The sequence below is a fragment of the Lutzomyia longipalpis genome, chromosome 2, assembly GCF_024334085.1.
Source record: "Lutzomyia longipalpis isolate SR_M1_2022 chromosome 2, ASM2433408v1".
In the NCBI taxonomy this organism is placed as follows: Eukaryota; Metazoa; Arthropoda; class Insecta; order Diptera; family Psychodidae; genus Lutzomyia; species Lutzomyia longipalpis.
In genome coordinates, this window is record NC_074708.1 from 4,791,232 (window position 1) to 4,810,411 (window position 19,180).

At 37.1% G+C, this 19,180-nt stretch overlaps 8 protein-coding genes across 10 annotated transcripts in view; 3 read left to right on the forward strand and 5 right to left on the reverse strand.

Moving 5' to 3' along the window:
• Positions 1–19,180, forward strand: part of LOC129788711 (mucin-5AC) — a 1,053,002-nt gene that overhangs the window by 358,920 nt on the left and 674,902 nt on the right. The gene's annotated exons all lie outside the window — the stretch shown is intronic.
• On the forward strand, positions 1,016–1,920 carry LOC129788775 (farnesol dehydrogenase-like). Its single transcript, XM_055825110.1, has one exon. It carries the CDS (start codon positions 1,066–1,068, stop codon positions 1,846–1,848), a length of 783 nt encoding a protein of 260 aa, XP_055681085.1. The 5' UTR covers positions 1,016–1,065; the 3' UTR covers positions 1,849–1,920.
• On the reverse strand, positions 1,944–2,706 carry LOC129788787 (uncharacterized). Its single transcript, XM_055825123.1, has 2 exons — positions 2,198–2,706; positions 1,944–2,134 (listed from the first exon to the last, which is right to left on the reverse strand). The coding sequence occupies exons 1-2, from the start codon at positions 2,670–2,672 to the stop codon at positions 1,944–1,946; spliced, it is 666 nt and encodes a 221-aa protein (XP_055681098.1). The 5' UTR covers positions 2,673–2,706.
• On the reverse strand, positions 2,699–4,381 carry LOC129788368 (uncharacterized). Its single transcript, XM_055824343.1, has 3 exons — positions 4,033–4,381; positions 2,832–3,889; positions 2,699–2,788 (listed from the first exon to the last, which is right to left on the reverse strand). Exons 1-3 carry the CDS (start codon positions 4,328–4,330, stop codon positions 2,699–2,701), a joined length of 1,446 nt encoding a protein of 481 aa, XP_055680318.1. The 5' UTR covers positions 4,331–4,381.
• LOC129788754 (uncharacterized) lies at positions 4,468–5,911 on the reverse strand. The gene is made up of 3 exons (XM_055825078.1): positions 5,831–5,911; positions 5,486–5,769; positions 4,468–5,421 (listed from the first exon to the last, which is right to left on the reverse strand). The coding sequence occupies exons 1-3, from the start codon at positions 5,876–5,878 to the stop codon at positions 4,542–4,544; spliced, it is 1,212 nt and encodes a 403-aa protein (XP_055681053.1). The 5' UTR covers positions 5,879–5,911; the 3' UTR covers positions 4,468–4,541.
• Positions 6,456–7,639, reverse strand: LOC129788773 (uncharacterized). Its single transcript, XM_055825108.1, has 2 exons — positions 7,509–7,639; positions 6,456–7,424 (listed from the first exon to the last, which is right to left on the reverse strand). Exons 1-2 carry the CDS (start codon positions 7,554–7,556, stop codon positions 6,615–6,617), a joined length of 858 nt encoding a protein of 285 aa, XP_055681083.1. The 5' UTR covers positions 7,557–7,639; the 3' UTR covers positions 6,456–6,614.
• Positions 10,173–12,036, reverse strand: LOC129788747 (prolactin regulatory element-binding protein). Of its 2 annotated transcripts, XM_055825069.1 has the most exons (3): positions 11,749–12,036; positions 10,619–11,678; positions 10,173–10,540 (listed from the first exon to the last, which is right to left on the reverse strand). In XM_055825069.1, exons 1-3 carry the CDS (start codon positions 11,887–11,889, stop codon positions 10,455–10,457), a joined length of 1,287 nt encoding a protein of 428 aa, XP_055681044.1. In that variant the 5' UTR covers positions 11,890–12,036; the 3' UTR covers positions 10,173–10,454. The 2 variants fall into 2 exon arrangements, with proteins under 2 accessions (XP_055681044.1, XP_055681043.1); XM_055825068.1 differs by having other exon boundaries at positions 10,173–11,678; positions 11,749–11,987.
• LOC129788739 (chitinase-3-like protein 2) lies at positions 12,223–18,606 on the forward strand. Of its 2 annotated transcripts, XM_055825059.1 has the most exons (4): positions 12,223–12,332; positions 12,408–12,535; positions 14,467–15,804; positions 18,332–18,606. In XM_055825059.1, the coding sequence occupies exons 1-3, from the start codon at positions 12,280–12,282 to the stop codon at positions 15,786–15,788; spliced, it is 1,503 nt and encodes a 500-aa protein (XP_055681034.1). In that variant the 5' UTR covers positions 12,223–12,279; the 3' UTR covers positions 15,789–15,804; positions 18,332–18,606. The 2 variants fall into 2 exon arrangements, with proteins under 2 accessions (XP_055681034.1, XP_055681033.1); XM_055825058.1 differs by having other exon boundaries at positions 14,467–18,606.

Below are 19,180 nucleotides of genomic sequence, written 5' to 3' on the forward strand. Positions count from 1 at the left end.
ATTTCCCCTTTTTGTGACAAGATAAAAAAATTGCAAAAGTTTTTTTGAACTTGATCTTGAATTTTATTTTTATCTTGAAACTTTTTACGTAAATAGATCGTATATGGGCCAACGTTTTAATTTATGTTAAAGGTGATAAATAAACGAGATAAAAACAAATTAATTATTCCAATTTCTTCTAGAACAATTTAGCTTAACTAAAATACAAAATTTTGCTCATAAAATAAACAATTAATTTGGTCAGAAAGCAAAGTTTTAATATTCCTCTCTGACCATAGTTTTTCATTAAAATACTTCAGAATTCAGTGAGGAAATATTTTATTTAAAATCTTTTAAGTAAAAGCTTAAGATTTTTAATTAAATGATAGTTTTGAATAAAAACGTTTTTATTTGAATTGTTAAAGGAGTCTATTCAATTTTATTCATTCATTACAATCAGTTCCACATACAATTAAAAACTTATAAATGGTTGAAATTCATTCAAGAAAATCTAAAATTTTTTCTTTGATCAGGATCATTTTTGGAAGAAAGAAATTGCCAAAGCCACGTCTCCATTGTATTTACTTGTATTTTTATTAATGTATTGAGCAATGCTTCAAAGCTTTTACCATTATCTTATCTGGCTCCGATTGATGTGTTTTAATTTAAATTTAATGTATTAAAAGCGAAAATATTTTTTATGAAGAAAGTTTTTTTTATTGACTTTTTACATTTTATGCACGATTTTCTTATCTTGATGTATGAGCTTCAAAATGAATACTCTCCTTTCTCTTCTTTACATAGGAAGTTAAATTGGATTTAAACATTTTGCTCACAAACTCAAATATTTTAAATTATTACAGGCAAATGAAATGTAAACTATCCAATGAATCTGTCACAACATAGAAGCGATATTTAAGTTTGAATTAAAGAAAAAATATTATAAATCTTCTATAATTAGCTCATGAAATTTCAATATCAAGAGGAATCACTGTGGGGTGGTTTTCAGTTCGTTGGAAGACTTTCCTGATTGCAGAAGTGATTTTCCTCTGGTTAATTTGAGAAATTTCTTTAAGTGATCTTAGAATGGATCGTTGGATTGGAAAAGTGGCCGTTGTAACGGGCGCAAGTGCTGGAATTGGAGCAGCAATAGTTAAGGATCTCGCAAAGGCGGGAATGGTTGTTGTGGGACTTGCAAGAAGGGCTGAAAGAGTTGATGATCTCAAAAATGATCTTCCTGAAGATGTTCGTCAAAATCTTCATTCAGCAAAGTGCGATGTGATGAATGAAGATGAGATTGTGAAGGTTTTTGCGTGGATTAAGGAGAAATTCGGTGGAGTGGACGTAGTGGTTAATAATGCAGGAATAATTGATACGAACACCCGTCTTATAGATGAAGGAAATTCAGAAATAATACGCAACACCGTCAATACAAATATCCTGGGTTTGATATTCTGCACAAGAGAAGCCTTCAAGTCCATGAAAGATAGATCCGTTGCTGGACATATTATTCTGATGAACAGCATAGCTGGACACGCACTTCCTAATATGCAGTATGAATTTCCAGAGTTTAACTTCAACGTTTACAGTGGAACAAAGCACGCTGTAACGGCTATAACTGAAGGACTTCGTCAGGAACTGCTGAAAGTGAAGGATTCTGAAGGCGGTCATCTTGCAATAAAAGTAACCAGCATTAGTCCAGCTGTTGTTCAAACTGACATCACTCCAGCTTACTCCAAGGAAGCTCTTGCAAACTTTCCGCACCTCAAAGCTGAAGATATTTCTGCAGCTGTCCTGTATACCCTGGGAACTCCTCCACATGTCAACATCCAAGAGATCCTCATCAAACCAGTAGGATCTTTTGTCTAATTTTATTTATTTTTACCAAAAAGAAAAACAATTCAATGTAAAAAAAAAGGAATAAAAAAACATCTTAATCTAGCTTTTAGTGCAAGAAAACATTCTCAGAAAAATATATCCCAATCATCAGTATCCTCAGGAACATCAAAGAATGCATCTATGTTGAAGTCTATGTCATCAGATGGTTCTCCTAGAAGGCTCCTTAAGATTTCTTCCGGGATTTCATACTTCATCTCCTTACTGGCTCTCGGCTTCTGTGGATGCCTTGATGTTGTTGTTGGTCTGCCAACTAGAACTACAAAAAATCAATTAAAACTACAACTTAAACCGTTAAGAATTTAAGATTTAAAAATCTTACTTCGGGAATCGTCTTCACGTATAGTATCAAGTCCTGCGAGGGCTGTTATCAGTGGATACGGTGGGAAGCGCATAGATCTGGCTGACTTGCTACTATTTGACAGGAGACATGTTGCAAAATCAATAACAGTCTCCTTAACATTGCCTATAGTTTTCTGCAGACAATCAGTTATATTTCCAGTTCCTATTATACTGTCAACGAGTTTCCCAGCAGTATCAGCGAGGTGTTCAGTAATCATGGCTGTTTTATTGGTTGTTGTTCCTATGAAGCTTGTCAAGCAGGCTGCTTGAGGGATGGACTTGTGGGAGTTATTCTTGACGCATGCTTCAAAATGATCCGTAACTCCGGTAAAAACTTTCCCAGTAATTCCAGCCAATGCTGTAGTATTTTGCACAACTTTTCCCAACACATGACTAAGTTTACCCACAGCACAACCAACTGTATGATTACCCAAGCCCTGAACAGTCTTCACCATGCCTGGTAGGAGATCTGCTGCACAATCTAATTTTCCTGCAACAAACTCTCCCAGTTTTCCTGTGACATTGTTAGCCAGTTGAATAACTCCCTTTGCCACAGTTGATAGAGATCCACCTAATGTCTGCACAACACTCATTAAAGCATTCTTTGTGCTCACAATTATGTTGTCGAAACCATTTGTTATATTTCCCAGCATTTTCCCGATTGAAGCCAGAGATTTATCCATCAGTTTCGTTCCATTTGTTCCTATCTTTTGCATTATGGCCGTTAATGTTTTGCTGTGCTTCTTTATCTTATCGTTTAGTATGGTTGTTAGCTTTTCCGTTGTATTCGTTACGAGTTTCTGTAATTTGGGTATCTTCCCGAGGAGCGTCACAGCAGTTCCATTGACTGTCTTATGTACTCCATCAACAATCTTTTCAACTGCATCAGTTGATATGTTGAAAAGTGCCCCGAAAACATCGTGTATCTTATCAACGAGTATCGTTGATGTTATGTTGATTTTATCAACAAGTGATTCAGTGAAGGATATTGCAGGATCAGTTATGAGATCTGCTATATTACCCACAACTGCTACAAGAGCATCAGTTTTATTGACAAATTTGTCAACTAGAACATCTTTAGCTCCCTTCACAACAACCTTTGTTATGTCCGCCAGATTATCCAGAAGTCCTGCAATGCTCTGTAGCAAAGCCGTTGAGCTGTGTCCAAAGTTATGCTTTGTTCCATTGGATGTCTTATTAGTAACTATCAGCAAGACGTCTATTATAGAATCTATAACATTCCCTGAAGTCTTTACGAAAGCTGATACGAGATTCTTTGTAATGTTGACCTTTGTCAAGGAAACTGTCGAATTGACTAGATGTGTGAGGAGATCTGTAACTCCTGTTAGGAGAAGATTTGGTAGCTGATGCAATTGCCCTATTTTTGTTGAATTGAGCGTTGATACGACTCCTTTTACCAAATCTCCTACACTCTCAACGATGATTGCTGTATGATTGGAGGCACCTTTTAGGAGAATATCAATGTGCTGATGAGCTGCATCTATGACACCTTCAACAAGGCTCACAACTGTGTTTAGAGTGTAGTTTGTTGTTGCTAAATTCTTGTTTATATGACTTGCAAATGCATTTGCAATTGCTGTTGTTAAGTTCTTCGTTATGGTTACATGAGTGGAGATTTCTTGAAGTACTTGATTTGCTATTCCCTGGATTGCTGTAAGGAGTAAGTTTTGACAGAGATTAAAGATCGTTAAATCGTTAACTAGAACACAGGATAACGTTAAACGGACGGTCATAGCAGCAAATGATCAGTACAACAGCCTTGATGCGCTGTATCCTGAAAAATAATCTTCTTACCTTGTGTGGTATTTCCGTGTAAATTATTGTGAACTTGTATTAGTTGATTGACCGTACTGCTCGTAGCTCCAACAGCCTGATTAACTTTATTTGATATCACATTCGCAACATTGGTTACAGCTTGTTTTATTCCATTCGCAATTCCACTTCCTATGTTGGTGAGTAAGTTTATCGTACCGCTGATTGCACTCAAAAATCCTCTGCTTTCCGCCAAATCCTTCCTATCTCCTTCACCCTTCAATGCTCCCAATGCATGACTAGTTATCACAAATATAATCACAACTACAAATTTATTCATATCTTCGTGCACAGAAGAATCAAAGATTTCAATGAATATCAATTGAGAACTGGCGTACTTCTAACAAATCCAACGATCTTTTATATTCATCTCCAAAATGATGCCTCGCGGTGCATTTGTTCAAATAAATTTCATTATTTTGGGATTTATGGGTTAGTATATCTTCTTTCTCAATTTATTTCATGTTGCACTCCAACCTAAATTACAAAGTTTATGTGCAATTGGAATATTTCATGAGTGTTGCTCCAACATTATTTGAATTATTTTGACTCTCTTGTACGCCATCGTAGAGATACTCCAAAAATTCCTCTGTACTGAGGATATTAGTCAATTGCGGGAAGGATGCTAGTATATCTGCAAAGGTTTCATTGAAATAGTTGGTTGTTGCATTAATGAAGGATGTCTTGTTTGCTCCTATAAATTCCGTAATATTCGGTACGGAGTTGTAGAAAAAATTCTTGAGAACTGTATTCAAGTCAAACATCCGGAATACAAGATCCATTCGGCCATTATCGAGGATTCCTCCAATATTCCTGAAGTAGTTTTTTTGAATTCTAAGTAACGTTTCCAAAATGTTGATGTATGTTGATGTTGTGCAATTTTGGTGTGGATTTTCCGAATTTTCATGAGGATCTCTCCTTTGGGGGAAGAAGCTGTTAAAAAGACGATTAAAGAAGTTTGTTGTCCAGCCAAAGATCCTTGGAAGGGGGTTAAAGATGGGAAAGAAAGGATATGGATGCTTTGGATGCTTAGGATAACTTGGAGGATTGGTTGGATCTGGAGGCTTCTTTTGTTGTTCTTGCTCTACTGAAGGTTGTGGCATTGACTCATTTGGTCCATTTGGTGGATTTGGAGGTTCTTGTTGTTGTTGTTTTTCTTCTACTGGAGGTTGTGGGATTGTTTCTGATGTAGTATTAGACGTATTAGATGCACCATCTGTTGCAGTTGTATCGGTTGTTCCATCAGTTGTTCCTGCAGTTGTTTCTCCAGTTGTTCCTCCTGCAGTTGTTCCTCCTGCAGTTGTTCCTTCTCCTCCGAGATTTATTGTTATGTTCAAGACAGGTAGCAATAAATTGCTGACTACTTTGTGGCTAGAATTTATAAAAATAAGATAGAATAGGATAAGAGAATGAAAAAGTTTAAACTAAAACTTACTTTGCGATATTATCTGAAACTGCTTCTACTGGAACTGCTTCTTCCTTTGGAGTTGCTTCTTCAGGAGTTGCTTCTTCTGGAGCTGCTTCTTCTGGAAGTGCTTCTTCAGGAGCTGCTTCTTCTGGAGCTGCTTCTTCCTCTGGAGCTGCTTCTTCTGGAGCTGCTTCTTCTGGAGCTTCTTCTTCTAAAACTGATGGTTCTTCAACAACATCAACCTCAGCAACATCTAATTCATTTGCTGTACCCTCTATCTCTTCCGAACTACACACATTAAGACACAATCCCTAAAAAATTTTAAAAAAAGTTTTAAAATTAATTTTTTGATTTAAAAAATAATATTCTTACCAAAACGACAAATAAAAGACAAACTTCTGCTGCTTTTTCCATCAACATTCCGTGAACTATTTAAAAGTTCTTTCCACAACTGAGTTGTTCTCAGTGAATTTTACCTTTATATATCTTTAAAAAATATATATTTTAAAATCATTCTTTGTAATAAAAAATATGTCATCAATGCAACTGGTTGCAATGTTGTTCCATTTGCAAATATTTACAACGCCTACAAAGGAGAAAGTTTAATTTTAAAAAAAATGAGGTCATTATTATTCATACCCTTGAAGAAAAGACAAAAAAAGAGCTTTTTAGTCATTTCTTTTGCTGATAAACAGATTAAGAAAATAAATTAATAATAAGAAGTTTTCTATTTATAAAATTACATTTACTCACAACTTCTATTCTTATTCACACCAAAGTCTTGAATAAACATAACGTTGTGGACTTTGCTGATCCCTCCACCATTTCCCGATTAAGCCTGTTATAAGCCATAGAAACTAGAAAAGAAAAACTACGAAATAATCCAATTCAAATATCAAGCAAACAACGTCATTTTCTCTTTTTTGCGTGAAAAGGCGGAAACTTTTCGAAAGAAAAAAAAATCAACACCTGTATCCACATAGACAACAACATCATATTTTCTTCATCATCTACCTTTATTGTCTTATCAATATGGTACAGATACGTAACAATTTGTCATCACCGTCATCTATGGTGGGAGATTTATTTAGCTATTATTATGCGGCACAATTGGTTTCTTGAAGAAGAAGAAAAAAAGATTCTATTTCATTGTATTTTATCCGTTGATGGCGTTAGCGGTGGCATTGGCAGCTTGAGCAAGAAGATTGAGAGCCGTAAGGGCGAGGAGAATCTTAAAGCGAATCTTGATGAGGAAGGGCAGGAGGGCAAGTTGAGCAGCATCGAGAAGGAGTTGGGTGCCATTGGTGAACAATGCGTTGACATCAAAATTGCCGTTGTTGTTGAAGATACCATTAAAAATGTTAGTTCCACTTGTAAGGACGCCATTCACGAGATTGGGGACGTCGGTGATGCCCAAGAAGGCAGCAATGTCATTCAGATTCAAATTAGGCAGGGCAAAGGTGCTCAGGAGGTTAGCAGTGAATGTATCAGCCGTTCTCAGGAAGGTGTTTGCATTGGCAGGCATAGCGGCGCCACTTTGCATGGTGCCAAAGAGGTCATTGACGATGTTATCGATGCTCTGGCAAATGCTTGTGCCGTTTGTGCTGCCTAATGGTCTCAACATGGCATCCATGACGTCGTTAGCTGTTGTAGCCATGTTGTTGGCTGTTGTGGTCACGGCATCAGAAACAGCAGTGGCAGTATTGGCAGCAGTTTGAGCAGTATTATCAATCACCTTCTCTGCCTCTTTCACAACATTTGATGTAGCTGTTGCGATAGTCCCAACAACAGGGATATTGGATACGCTCTTTGCTGCTGTATCGACTGTTTTGGAGATAACTGATGTTGTAGTATCGACCACGTTGGTTGCAGCCTGGGTGACTCCTTTAAAAATGTTATTAGCAGTATTGGTTACACCACTGAAAATATTGGAGAAGAGTCCTGGTTCAGGGGATCCTGCTGCCATCTAAAGAACACATTTAAAAAAAAATCATTTTTCTCAACTCCTCCATCTTAAAAAAAAAAACTCTTTTAACTGCCAATTTCTCACCTGAAGGCAACAGAGCCCGATGAAAATAGCCAAAATTGTAATCCTCATGTTGAATTCTCTTCACTATCTCTCTCTTTCTGTATCAAATCGAAAAGCAGAGAAGCACTAACAAATTCAAATTTGATACTGGCGCAACATGATCTTCCTGAACCATTTTATATCATCCCCCAAGTGCTGACGAGGGAATCACCTGACAACCAGATAAGTCTCGAAAATATTGAACTTTGTACGCCTAATTATAATGTTTTACATCTAAATAACATCCCCATATTAGTTTGTTCTTCGTGGAATATCCATCAAATAATGAGCAGCAACTGTTCAATCACATTTTTTCTTTCAATTTTCAATTTTTGGGAAAATTCTTTTTCTCCACATCTGCCGAAGAAGTACGTCTTCGGCGCCTCCCGCAACATCTCCCAACAATTGTCGTCATCAACGCAAAAAATTCTTTAGCTTTGTTACACGTTTCCAGGTGTTATTACGTTAACGCGGCTGTACTTTCCGCAAAAGGATAAATATTTTCACAAACGAATATATTGCGTGTCGTCTCAAAACTATTATATATGCGAGATTACGCAACGTCTTGCGGGGAGTTTTTTTTTGTATTTTTATAAATAGTTTATTTGGCGTCAATGAGGAAGAGGAATATTTGATACATAATATATTTTTCTGGAGCAAATAAAGAAACTTTATTAACTCTCTTTGAACTTGTCCTACAATGTATAAAATTAAGATGAAACTGAATATATTAGAGATTTTAAATAATAAAATATCTATTTATGGAAATATAGCTTCATTTGAATAGAAAAGAATGGATGAAAGGAGGGAAAAATCTTCTCAGAGCTAAAAGTAAAGAAATTTTTGCAGAACAACAGAAACCAGAAGAATGTTTCGTAGAGTGTAAAAAAAATATCGAAATTGCCTTCGTGAATTAAGAAAAATTAAAAGAAATCTTGAAGTCATGAAAGAACGAAGCTTTAGTTCTACAGAACACGTGATAAAAAAACTATCGAACTCTTAAAAAATTGGATTTAGTTTCGCAAACATGAGAAACTAAAAATTAATTTATATAAAAATTGAAATTGCTTTTATTAATGACCAGAAATCAGAGATTAAATAATTCATAATTAAATAGTTCCTTTAGACAAACCCTAGAAACCAGAATTTAATTCCAAGCAATTTGCAAAAATTCTAAACTTGTCCCTGAACTTGTCTTAAAGAAACACAAGAAACCAGAATATAAAAAAAGTTCCGCTGCTTTTGCTAAAAGCTTGAAGTTCTCTAAAGCAACTAGCTGAACTGTAGTAAAAAGTAAAACCTTTAAAATTACTTACACGGAACATTAGAAATAAGAAACACTTCCGTAAAACATGAGAAACCAGAAGTTATGCACAGAACTTGAATAATTGAAAATTAAATAGTTTTATAAAGCACAAGAAAAAATAGCTCTAGTTTCGTAAACATCAGAAACCAGACATTTCAGTAATACATAAAAAATCTTTTATTGATTTCACGAAACTTGAAGAATTAAAAAATGTTCGCGAAACCTTGATATCCACTGTTAATCTTATTCGGATTCGCCGAATGCAAAAACATGCGAAACATGGAAAACATTAACCCTTGGAATGCGGAGCGGGGTCGTTGAACAACCCCAGCGCTATATTTCGTGCTATAAGTCAATAAATATAAAAGATAGCATTCCTATCTTTTGGAAATAAGTTCCTTGGTTATCTGAGGAGGTTGTGTAAAAATTTCAGCTCAATCCGACCACCACAAGAAAAGTTATTAAGGAAAATGTAGAAGAAGGGAATTCAAAAATTGGTGTAACGGTCATGCTGCGGAAAATTTCTTAGAGCATAAACAACATAAAACATAATTAGAAGCATGTAAATGTGCAAAACAATAATGAATATTCGAGATATATTGCCATTTATCACGTTGCGGGAAAAGATAAGGGAATGTTATGAAGAGTGAAAAAAAATAGCAGTTGGGGTTAACTTCGTGGCAAATTTCTCAAGAAGAAATTGTGAAAAATGAGTGAAAAATGTTTTTCCCTAATATCTCCTTCTAAGTATTTTAGGGCGGCGAATTTGTGGTGCAGGATGCAAGAGGACTATATAAGGAATCTACATGCACTAACCCGACAACTCCAGGTTGTATAGTTTGGGAGAAAATTGGCTTTCTTTTTAGGGTCGTTCAACGACCCCACCTTTGCATTCTACGTAAATACCAAGGCCTCCGCATTCCAAAGGTTAAAAAAAAATCTGTAAACTTTGAAACGACCCAAATTAGTTCCACTTATTAAATTATTCTCCTTGAAATGTAGAAAATATAAAATTGTTATTTTTTACGGAACACAAGAAACAGCCAAGACGTTTTCTTCAAGACATTGCAGATTTTCTTTTTAATTTGAGTTTAAAAATGTCCCACAAAACGTTCTAATAAATCCTCAGTAATATTTGGACCAGCCGGGTAATCTTTTCCCATATTTTTTCAATATTTATTACCCTTTGGCGTATAAAATTAGTTTCTGAGTATTATAATCGTCTCCAACGTGTTAATAAAAAAAAGATTATTCCAAGATTTTATTCCTTTCTCTCAGCTTTCCTCCCCGAATCTTTTCCTACTCAAGAGCTCGCCTTCAAAACCAAATAAAAGACATCCTTTTAAGTCCTTTAACAATTTATTTTTAATCACTTTTGTCCTAAAATCCACTATTTTATGTAATTATGTATAATTTGATTTAACAGAAAATTTGTTGCTTTTACATTTTTTTTGTTGTGATTTCGCCGCACTTTTTCAGTTTTTCCTTTTCTTGCGCATCCTGGCACTTCCTGGGATCAAACCTTGAGTTGTTTTTCTAAGCGAATCTATTGAGGTTTTTTATTAAGTAATTTCTTCTTTAATTATTCTGCTGAAGGGTAATAAATAAATAATATTGTCGAGCTATAATCCCATGAAGGAGCAGAGCATAAAAGTGAGAAAGAGCATAACGACAATGAGGATTATTGCTGCCCAAGCGGGGAGAGTGTCTGAAAGAAATAAAAAAAGGAGGTTTAGGAAGTTTTTCTTTGAGTTTCTTTTAAAGGAAATTAATTGAGGAAACTTACGCCTGTACTGGAGGCTGTGAATGCAAATGCGATTGTCCACGGAAATTGAGAGAACAGCTGCTTCGGCATCGCTGGAGATTGCGGGTCCGTCGGAGCTGAGAACAGGGAGGAATTGTAGCCCAGTGACGAACATGGAATGCGCATTGGGTATGTGAAGAACCCGCTGAAGGCTGAAGGCAATGTGGATGCTCACGGTGCCACTAAACATCGTGCCGAGAGCCACAAAACGTCCATCGTCGCGCACACAGAGTGCTGAGAGACTCTCATCGACTCCAATGGCGCGCTGAAGGGTCCCCGTTTCGGGATCCCATTGCTGCAGGAAGCCACGTTGCTTCCCGGATTTCCCCAAAGGGTTAGCAAGTGTGAAGAGGCGGCATTTGTTCTTCTTGTCCTCAATCACACCGAAGCGGCAGCGCTTGAAGAGGTACTTTACACCTTCGGGTGGTTGCCACGTCAGTGTGCCAGCTTCCTTGCCCGAGGCTACATCCCAGATGACACCAAGCCCATCTTTGGCAATTGACACGACGAGCTTCCCATCGGGGCTGAAGTCGAGATCATCCAGCTCCTTTGAGTGGGCTGCAATGTCCCGAAGTTTGGTCATGCGAGGAAAATTCCACAGCCTCAGTCGCCCATCTGTTCCCCCTGTGGCCATCACTTTGCAATCCAGGCTTAGCCGTACGACCCTCTGAATGGGCTCCCGATCCAGGAAATCCGTCTGCACTGAATCACTTGGCTTTATGTCAAAAGACAGCCGCCGTGGTGGGGCTTCCTGGGGAATCTCCTCAATGCCTGAATTTTGATTTTGGCGCACGGAGGTACGACGTTGCCTTGTGGTTGTCTTCTCCTCACCATCTGCTGCCTTTCCTGCCACACCATTCTCATCAATTATCTTCGTATTCACCAAATACATCTGGCAGTGACTCTCCTGGCCAGCTACAAGGAATGACCTCCTACCATCGCTCCGCACAGCGCAGTTCATCACAACACTTGGCCCAGTTTCGTGACGTACCACCTCTTCTGCCACAAATCTATCGCCATTGTGGTAGATTTCATAGATTTCCTGAAACATTGACAAATTGCACATTATCCAGGGAGGTCAGGGAATACACAAAGGATGTCCAGGAACTTACAAATCCATTGGCAACGCCAGTTTTTGCTGATCCTCCACCTCCAGCCACCAAAACATGCCGACTACTCAGCATCTCGATGGAGTAAAGGGGAAAATTAACGCGTGCCAGGAGCCCCTCATTGGGGCGACGAAGTGGGGGCATTGTAGGATCCACTGTGTAGCCAGGAAGGGAATTAAAGCACTTTTACCTGGACACCTCCACGTTTTCTCTTTCTGTCAATCTCTCTAACACTTTGCAATCGGAACTTGACTTCGGCCCCACGAACACCCCACGAATACACCATCGGCATACAATTCGACACATTCCGCACACTTCGGGTTGCGTTCGTGCATCAGCTGATTGTCAAAGTTATTCGTCAATGAAATTCATCATTCCAGCAGTGAAAATAATCTTATCAGTGCGCTTTGTTTTTATTAACTTTCCTGCAAAACACAATGACTCTGCTTGGCTGAGTGAATGAGTGACCCATAAGACGCTGCACAGTTGCCATCACGTGCACGAGGAGGAAACAGCAAGAAGAACAAGAAGAAAATGTCCCAACAGCAAGTAAAGTATGAATTGTTGGAGGGTCAGCGTGAAAAAAGGTGAGACAAACTTCCTCTTTCCGGATAAAATGCAAAGGAATTTCCTTCCTAATTCAATTTACTTGATCATTGCAGACTAAAGTACTCATCCTACCTGCAAATTGCACTCCTCATCCTCTTGTGCGCAGTGTCCAGCGTCACAGTGTACACGACATGGACGATAATCTACCGGAACAGCTTCAATTACCCCCCAAAATTATTTGGTATGTGATTAATTTTTCATTTCCGCCCCCGCTGTCAGCTACACCACCACACTCAAACTCTCCCGAAGCACTTTTTTTTTTTCATTCTAAAACAAAAATATTAAAATGCCAAAGTTGGGATTTTTTTTCTATTGATTTTCTTCCCTCTAAAATTCATTGGAAAGTTTTTTTTTCCATCTCGCCTTGGCCCCAAAAATTTCTTTTTTTTTTCCATTGCGTGAATTGAATTTATCAAGTGTGCCTAACGTGCCTAATTATAGAAACAACAGCCGAGAAAATATTTGAATTATCATTTTGGGTTTGTTTGTGCTGGAAAAGTAAATAAGAATTTTTGATAAAGCTGATTCACATGGGGAAGAAAATTTGAGGAGATTCCTTTTACGTATTTTTAACGCATTCAGGGACACTTGACGCCTTAGCCGAGTTAGATGTTATAATACACGATGAATGTTTTTTTTACGCGAAGTGTAACAAATAGTTATATTGATGTAGAAAAATAGTACACCCGGCTGGACTAACTTATAATGCTTTGAGTTTGTTCTTTTTTACTACAATTTCAGTATTTTTGTGAATTATTATTCCAACAAATAACGATTGTTTATAGTACTCATGTCGAAAAAAATTACCCAACTGGCCTAAACTCTCCTTACTTTGTAAGAATTTTAGCTGTGTTTCTTTCAGACACAGCTTTTGTGTACCGAGCAAAATCGAAAGTCGTCAGATCGGGCTCAAACTTGGGATGAGCACGAATTAGGGTCCCCACATTGCAAAAAACATATGCGCCAAAAATAAGATTTTTTCCGGCCGTCCGTCCGTCTGGCCGTAGTACAACGCTAAATTGCAAGAGAACGGTAATAGATAGAGACTTGCGGTAAACGGCAAAGTTTAAATATCGACCGGAAGACATCCGATTATGAGGTCAAATCCACCCCCCCCCCTCTCCCCTCCGTCCGCCATTTTGAATAACCTCAAAATTTTGTTTTCGCTATATCTCAGCCCCTGTAATAGCGAAAAATCTGAAATTTTTATATGATGTAGGGGGCATCAAGACCTTTCCAGCGATACCTCATTTTCGAAAATCGGTCAAGCCGTTTAGTCAATATGGCCGCCACAATTTTTCATCGAAAATCGACCATAACTCGAAAACGGCTTGACCGATTTTGATCAACCCGGGCTGACATCAGACAAAGGGATTAATTTACAAAATTCCACTTGCAATCGAAACTACATTTAATTAGCTTTCGATTGATCCCTATCTCATCATCGAAATAACTTATTAATATAAAAAAAAAAGTTAAAGTGTTTTTCGGGAATCGGTCGAGATTGAGCGAGATTCGAGAATTCCTCATACATTTTGTTCAACAAAAAGTGACTTTTCTTCACAGACAAAGAGGTTATACCATCCCCTTGATTTTAACAATGGAAATTATTTGTTTTTTACATCTAAATAAATTCAGAACTTTATGAACTGTTAACAGTTTCATGTAAATGTAGCAGAAAGATTTGTTAATTTGACCAGCCGGGTACACTTTTTTCTTTACTTATTTTTTACACGTCGCGTAGAAAAATCTATTTTTTACACTGGTTTCCATCGTGTTAAAAGAATAATTTTACATTTATCTCAATAATTTCTATTAGAAGTAATTTTAAAAAAATAACGTTAAAAATCTTAATTAAATCAATGTAAAAAATTCCAATAAAATGTTTTGCCTTCATGTAAATTAAAGAAAAAAAAAAGTGAATGGAAGCGAGAGGAAGCAAAACAAGGCCATTGTCGCATTATTTCGCATTAGAAATTCGCACGATTTAGTGCGCGCGTCAACATGTTTATTTCATTTTCATTTTCAATGCAAAAACATCATTTTTTCAACACAAAGAAAAAAACATTTTTAATGCTTAAAAATGTTTTTTTTTTAAATAAAATTTTACAGATGTTCCAACACTGTGGATTCATCGAACAAATCTCTATTCTCAGTATCTGAGTGACTATGTTGTACCCAAAGAGGGTGATGGTGAGAGCAGGAGGAGAAGCAATGAAGGAGCAGCTTTGACTGAGAATTCTTCAGTGAAGGAGCTGGAGAATGAGAGAATCTTCCCATCGCGCTATGGGAATTTCATTCCCACCGAACGAGGGGGTAAACGGAAGCTCGTGTGCTACTACACGGCACCGTACAATGTGATAAGAGGACGGGATTTGCTGCCCAAAGACATTGATCCGCATCTGTGTACGCACATCAATGTGGGCTTCGCGGGGGTGGTCAATAGTACGTTGTTCCTGGACGACGTTCTCCGGGAGACTTTTGTGCAAATGGCAGCTCTGAAGAAGATTAATCAGGCACTGAAGATTCTCGTGTGGACAGGTGGAGCAGATGTTGGGGGATTCTCGGAGATGGTGAAGGATCATGCAAATCGGAAGCACTTCATTCAGAGCCTGAAGAATGTCCTCGAGACTTATAGGTTGGATGGGATTGATCTTGATTGGGAATTTCCAGGGGGATTTGATCGGCAGCGTCAGCATTTCTCGCAGCTGCTGCATGAGATACGAAGGGAGTACCAGCGGGAACATCGAACGTACCTCCTCACTGTGGCTGTTGCAGCCCCAAGACCCATCATTGACGTTGCCTACGATGTTGGGGAGATCAATAGCTATGCGGACTTTGTGAATATCATGACGTACGATTACCACTTCTACTCCCAAACAGCCCCATTCACAGGGATAAATGCCCCCCTGTTTGCGCGCGAGAATGAACGGGGTTTGCTGGCTATGCTGAATATAAACTACACGGCAAACTACTGGCACGAACAGGGTCTGGACAAGGAGAAAATCATCATTGGTCTACCCACGTATGGGCATTCCTTCCATCTCGCCAATCCCCTCAATCGACGCATTGGGAGTCCAGCAACGAATTTCGGCGCCACGGGGATTCTGGGCTTCACCTCCTACTCGGAAGTTTGTTGGTTTCAGCAGAATAACATCTTCGTGACGACGGTGTTTGACAATGCAACATGTTCACCGTACACAAGTGCCGGCACCGAATGGATCTCCTACGATGACGCCGTGAGTCTGGAGTGCAAGACAAAGTGGGTGAAGGACAATGGCTTTGGGGGCGTGATGATTTATGACCTCAATTCCGATGATTACGGGTTATTCTGCCGACACGAAGGGGATGGCGTCACGGGGCAGGAAACATTCCCACTCTCACGCAAAGTCCACACAGTTCTTTTTAGCAATTTCAGCGCAACGGACAACTGAGGGGGATGATCATGGGGTAAGTTTTGAGGGGGAGTAGAGTTACCTTCGCGGGGGTTGAACTGATAGTTAAGTTGGGAGAAAAATGAAGATGAAGCGAATTGTTGCTTAACGGCTATTAAGAGCTATTCAACACTGTTGCGTAAATGCGTAAGACAATTTTAATTAAATTTTATTTTAGGAGGTAAGTGAAATTGCAATGCCATAAAAATCTTATAATTAAATGGAAAAAAAATATTAAAGAAGATTTGAAGTATTTTCGGTGGAAGAAAATTTATCTTTAAGATTTCCTAATTTAGATTTTGAAATTCCGTGATAGATATTTCTATTTGACAGGTCTAAAAAATTAGTACTTACTTCAAAAAATTGACAGCTGAGACACATTTTGTTGCTATAAAATGAGACCTTTGGTATTTTGCCCTTGGAATATAAAAAAGAAAATTAATTTTAACAGAATTGACGTTAAAAATTGATTTTTTGTTTATTTTCTTTGCAAAGCTTCGGAGTTTTATGAGAAACATTTTTGACTTTAAAATTTTAAAGCATTGACCACACGATAATGGGAAAAACATTAAATTTTCTTACAATTCATGTGTTCCAAAAGAAATTTTTAATTTTAATTTAAAGACATAAATTTGATTGATTTGAAAAGTATTAAAGTTTAGCCAAGACACATTTTTGTGCTATAAAAAGTTTCGCAAATGCTAGTCTAAAAAAGTTTAATATAATTTTGGAAAAGATTAGTAACCCTACTAAAATCGCTCTTGTGACTCATGAGAGTCGCTTTTGGCAATTTTATAGCACTTTCAGATCAACTAATCTATAAATTTATTAAATAACATGTACTAAATTTATGGCATGTGTATAGAATACTTAAAAAGATTTTATTTTTTTTAAATCATTGATTTATTTTTCTTTCCGTTTTTCATGAATTATTATTAACTATTGGATTGATTACAACAAAAAATATATTTCTGTATAAAATTTAGTCAGGACACATTGAACACAAACATTTAATGAATTCTGACATTTACCATAAAAACTTGAAAATGCTTTTGATTTAGGATTTCTTGTAGCACTGAGCTCAGTTTTTGTTAGAATTTGTTTTTGGACTAAATTCTGTAATTTTCCGAACTTGAAAAGTTCTAAGAAATCTTCTATTCTGAATGTTGTGTGTCCTGACTAAAAGATCCAAAAGTACTAATTTTTAAACCATCTGTCAAATCTTTCCTTTTTCACAAAATATTCAATCTTTGAAATGTTTTTCATTAAAAAATTGTTTCTTTTTACGATAAACTTGCCATTAAAAAATGAAATTTCAACGTACAATTTTTGTTACCAACTTACGCATTTACGCAGCCGAGTACTAATGTGAGAGTGAGTATTCCTACTATTCCAAAAATATTTCTACACGTATTCCAAATGAAAAAAAAAATACAAAGATATTCATGAAATAACAAAACAAAAAATCAAAACTAAAAAATCAAATTGAAGATCAATGAAGCGCCTTTGTTGACAAATTGCAGCACTTTTATTAAGTTTCCTTTAAAAGCTTTAAGTTAGTTAATTTCTTTACCTTTTTGTGCAAAAAAAAAAACGCAAAATTGATCTTCAATTGAGGGAAAAGTATTTTAAATATTTTAATTCTATCAGTATAAATATAAATAAAAAGAAATTGAGCAATATTTACAAACTGAGGGGATTTTTTAAAAATGTTTTCTCTTCTACAAAAAGAGAGAAGAGGATTTAAAAAAAAATCCCATCAGACTATTCCATGTTATTTATTTATTTATTCTTCGATTCGCGCACTTTTTTCCTCCTGAATTATTTAATGCGATTTTCATGGAAAAAACGTTGCAAAATGTGGGTGGAGTTGGGGGGGAGGAAGTTTAGAAAGGTTTAGGAGAGTTTTTACCTAAATAACATTTAATTTAGTGTGCGATTGATGCTTCTTTGATGCTTTCACGGAAGGAAAACAGCTAAAGTATTTAAAGAGAGGGAAGATTTACGGTGATTTTGAAAGCTTTCACCTCGTTAGGGGGATTGGGGGGAGGGGCAATATATTGTGAAGCGCGAATTTTGTGGGGCGCCAAAAAGTCAGAGGAGTTATCGGAAATCCGTTGATGGCATTGTGGGGAGGGTGGAAAATTCAATTGTTGGCATCTTCAGCACGAATCGCGACTCTTCGAGGAAATTTCCGTGTCAAAGTTTTAACTAAATTCTCCGTGAGAAGGACAAGAGTTCGCATAAAGAGGATTCACGAAAGAATCCTTCGCTTGATGTCCTCAAAATGTTCTCTTTTTTTTGCTACGTATTCAGCTGGGCGAGGGGTGGAAATTTGGGGCCCAGATTGAAGAAAAATTATCCGCGTAGAAGCTTATTTTTTTGCTCGTTCTCTCGCTCGAAGCTTTTGCTGATTTTGGAGGAGGGATGGGCGGGGGTGTTGGAGTACCATTGAGGGCGAATTAATGATTCTTCCATGCATAGAATTCTAATTTCCATCATTAGAAGGCTCTTGTCTTGCTTTTTTTTTATTCCTTTCTCAGAAATTGAGCGTTTCTGTGTGTGAGAAAAAGCTCATTAAGAGAAATGGCAGCCAGACGGGATTGAAGAGAGAGAGAGAACTTTGGGCGCGATGGGGCAAGTTAAAATACTGATAGATGGGGGAGGCAGCACGTTGTTTTAATTCACAGCAAATATTATCTACCCCCAAACGACTTAGGAGATAAAAATAATTTTGAATTGATCGAAGAGAAATTCATTAAAAAAAAATGTTTTATTGTATAACTAAAAAGAGAGAAATAAAAGAAAATGAAGACAATCCAGCGATATTTTGCTTTTGAATTTTTGAATAATTTTCTTTTAAGGAATAATGGAGCGAATCTTTTCGTATTTGAGGAAGGGTTTTTCTTTTCCTGCGAAAATTAAAGGAAACGTCAACAAGAATGATGAAAAATTTGTGAAATGCTAAAAAAAGCACAAGACGTTAAATGAACGTTAAATGTTTAATAAGGAAAGCATCAAACGTTAGAAAAACAATTGTCAAATGAAAGAAAAGATTTGTGAAGTGGAGGAAAATAATCGACGAACGGTAAAAATGTAAAATCTTATGCCTCAGACTTTAAAAAAAAAGAATCGTCAAACGTTAAAGACGTTAAAAAAAAACTTTTCAAGCTATTTTTTAACCTCTAGGCCGCCAAGCGGGGTCGTTGAACGACCCCAGCCCTATATTTCGTGCTATAACTTAATAAATATAAAAGATACCATTCCCATCTTTTGGAAATAAGTTCTTTGGTTATCTGAGGAGGTTGTGCAAAAATTTCAGCTCAATCCGGCCACCACAAGAAAAGTTATTAAGGAAAATGTAGAAGAAGGGAATTCAAAAATTGGTGTAA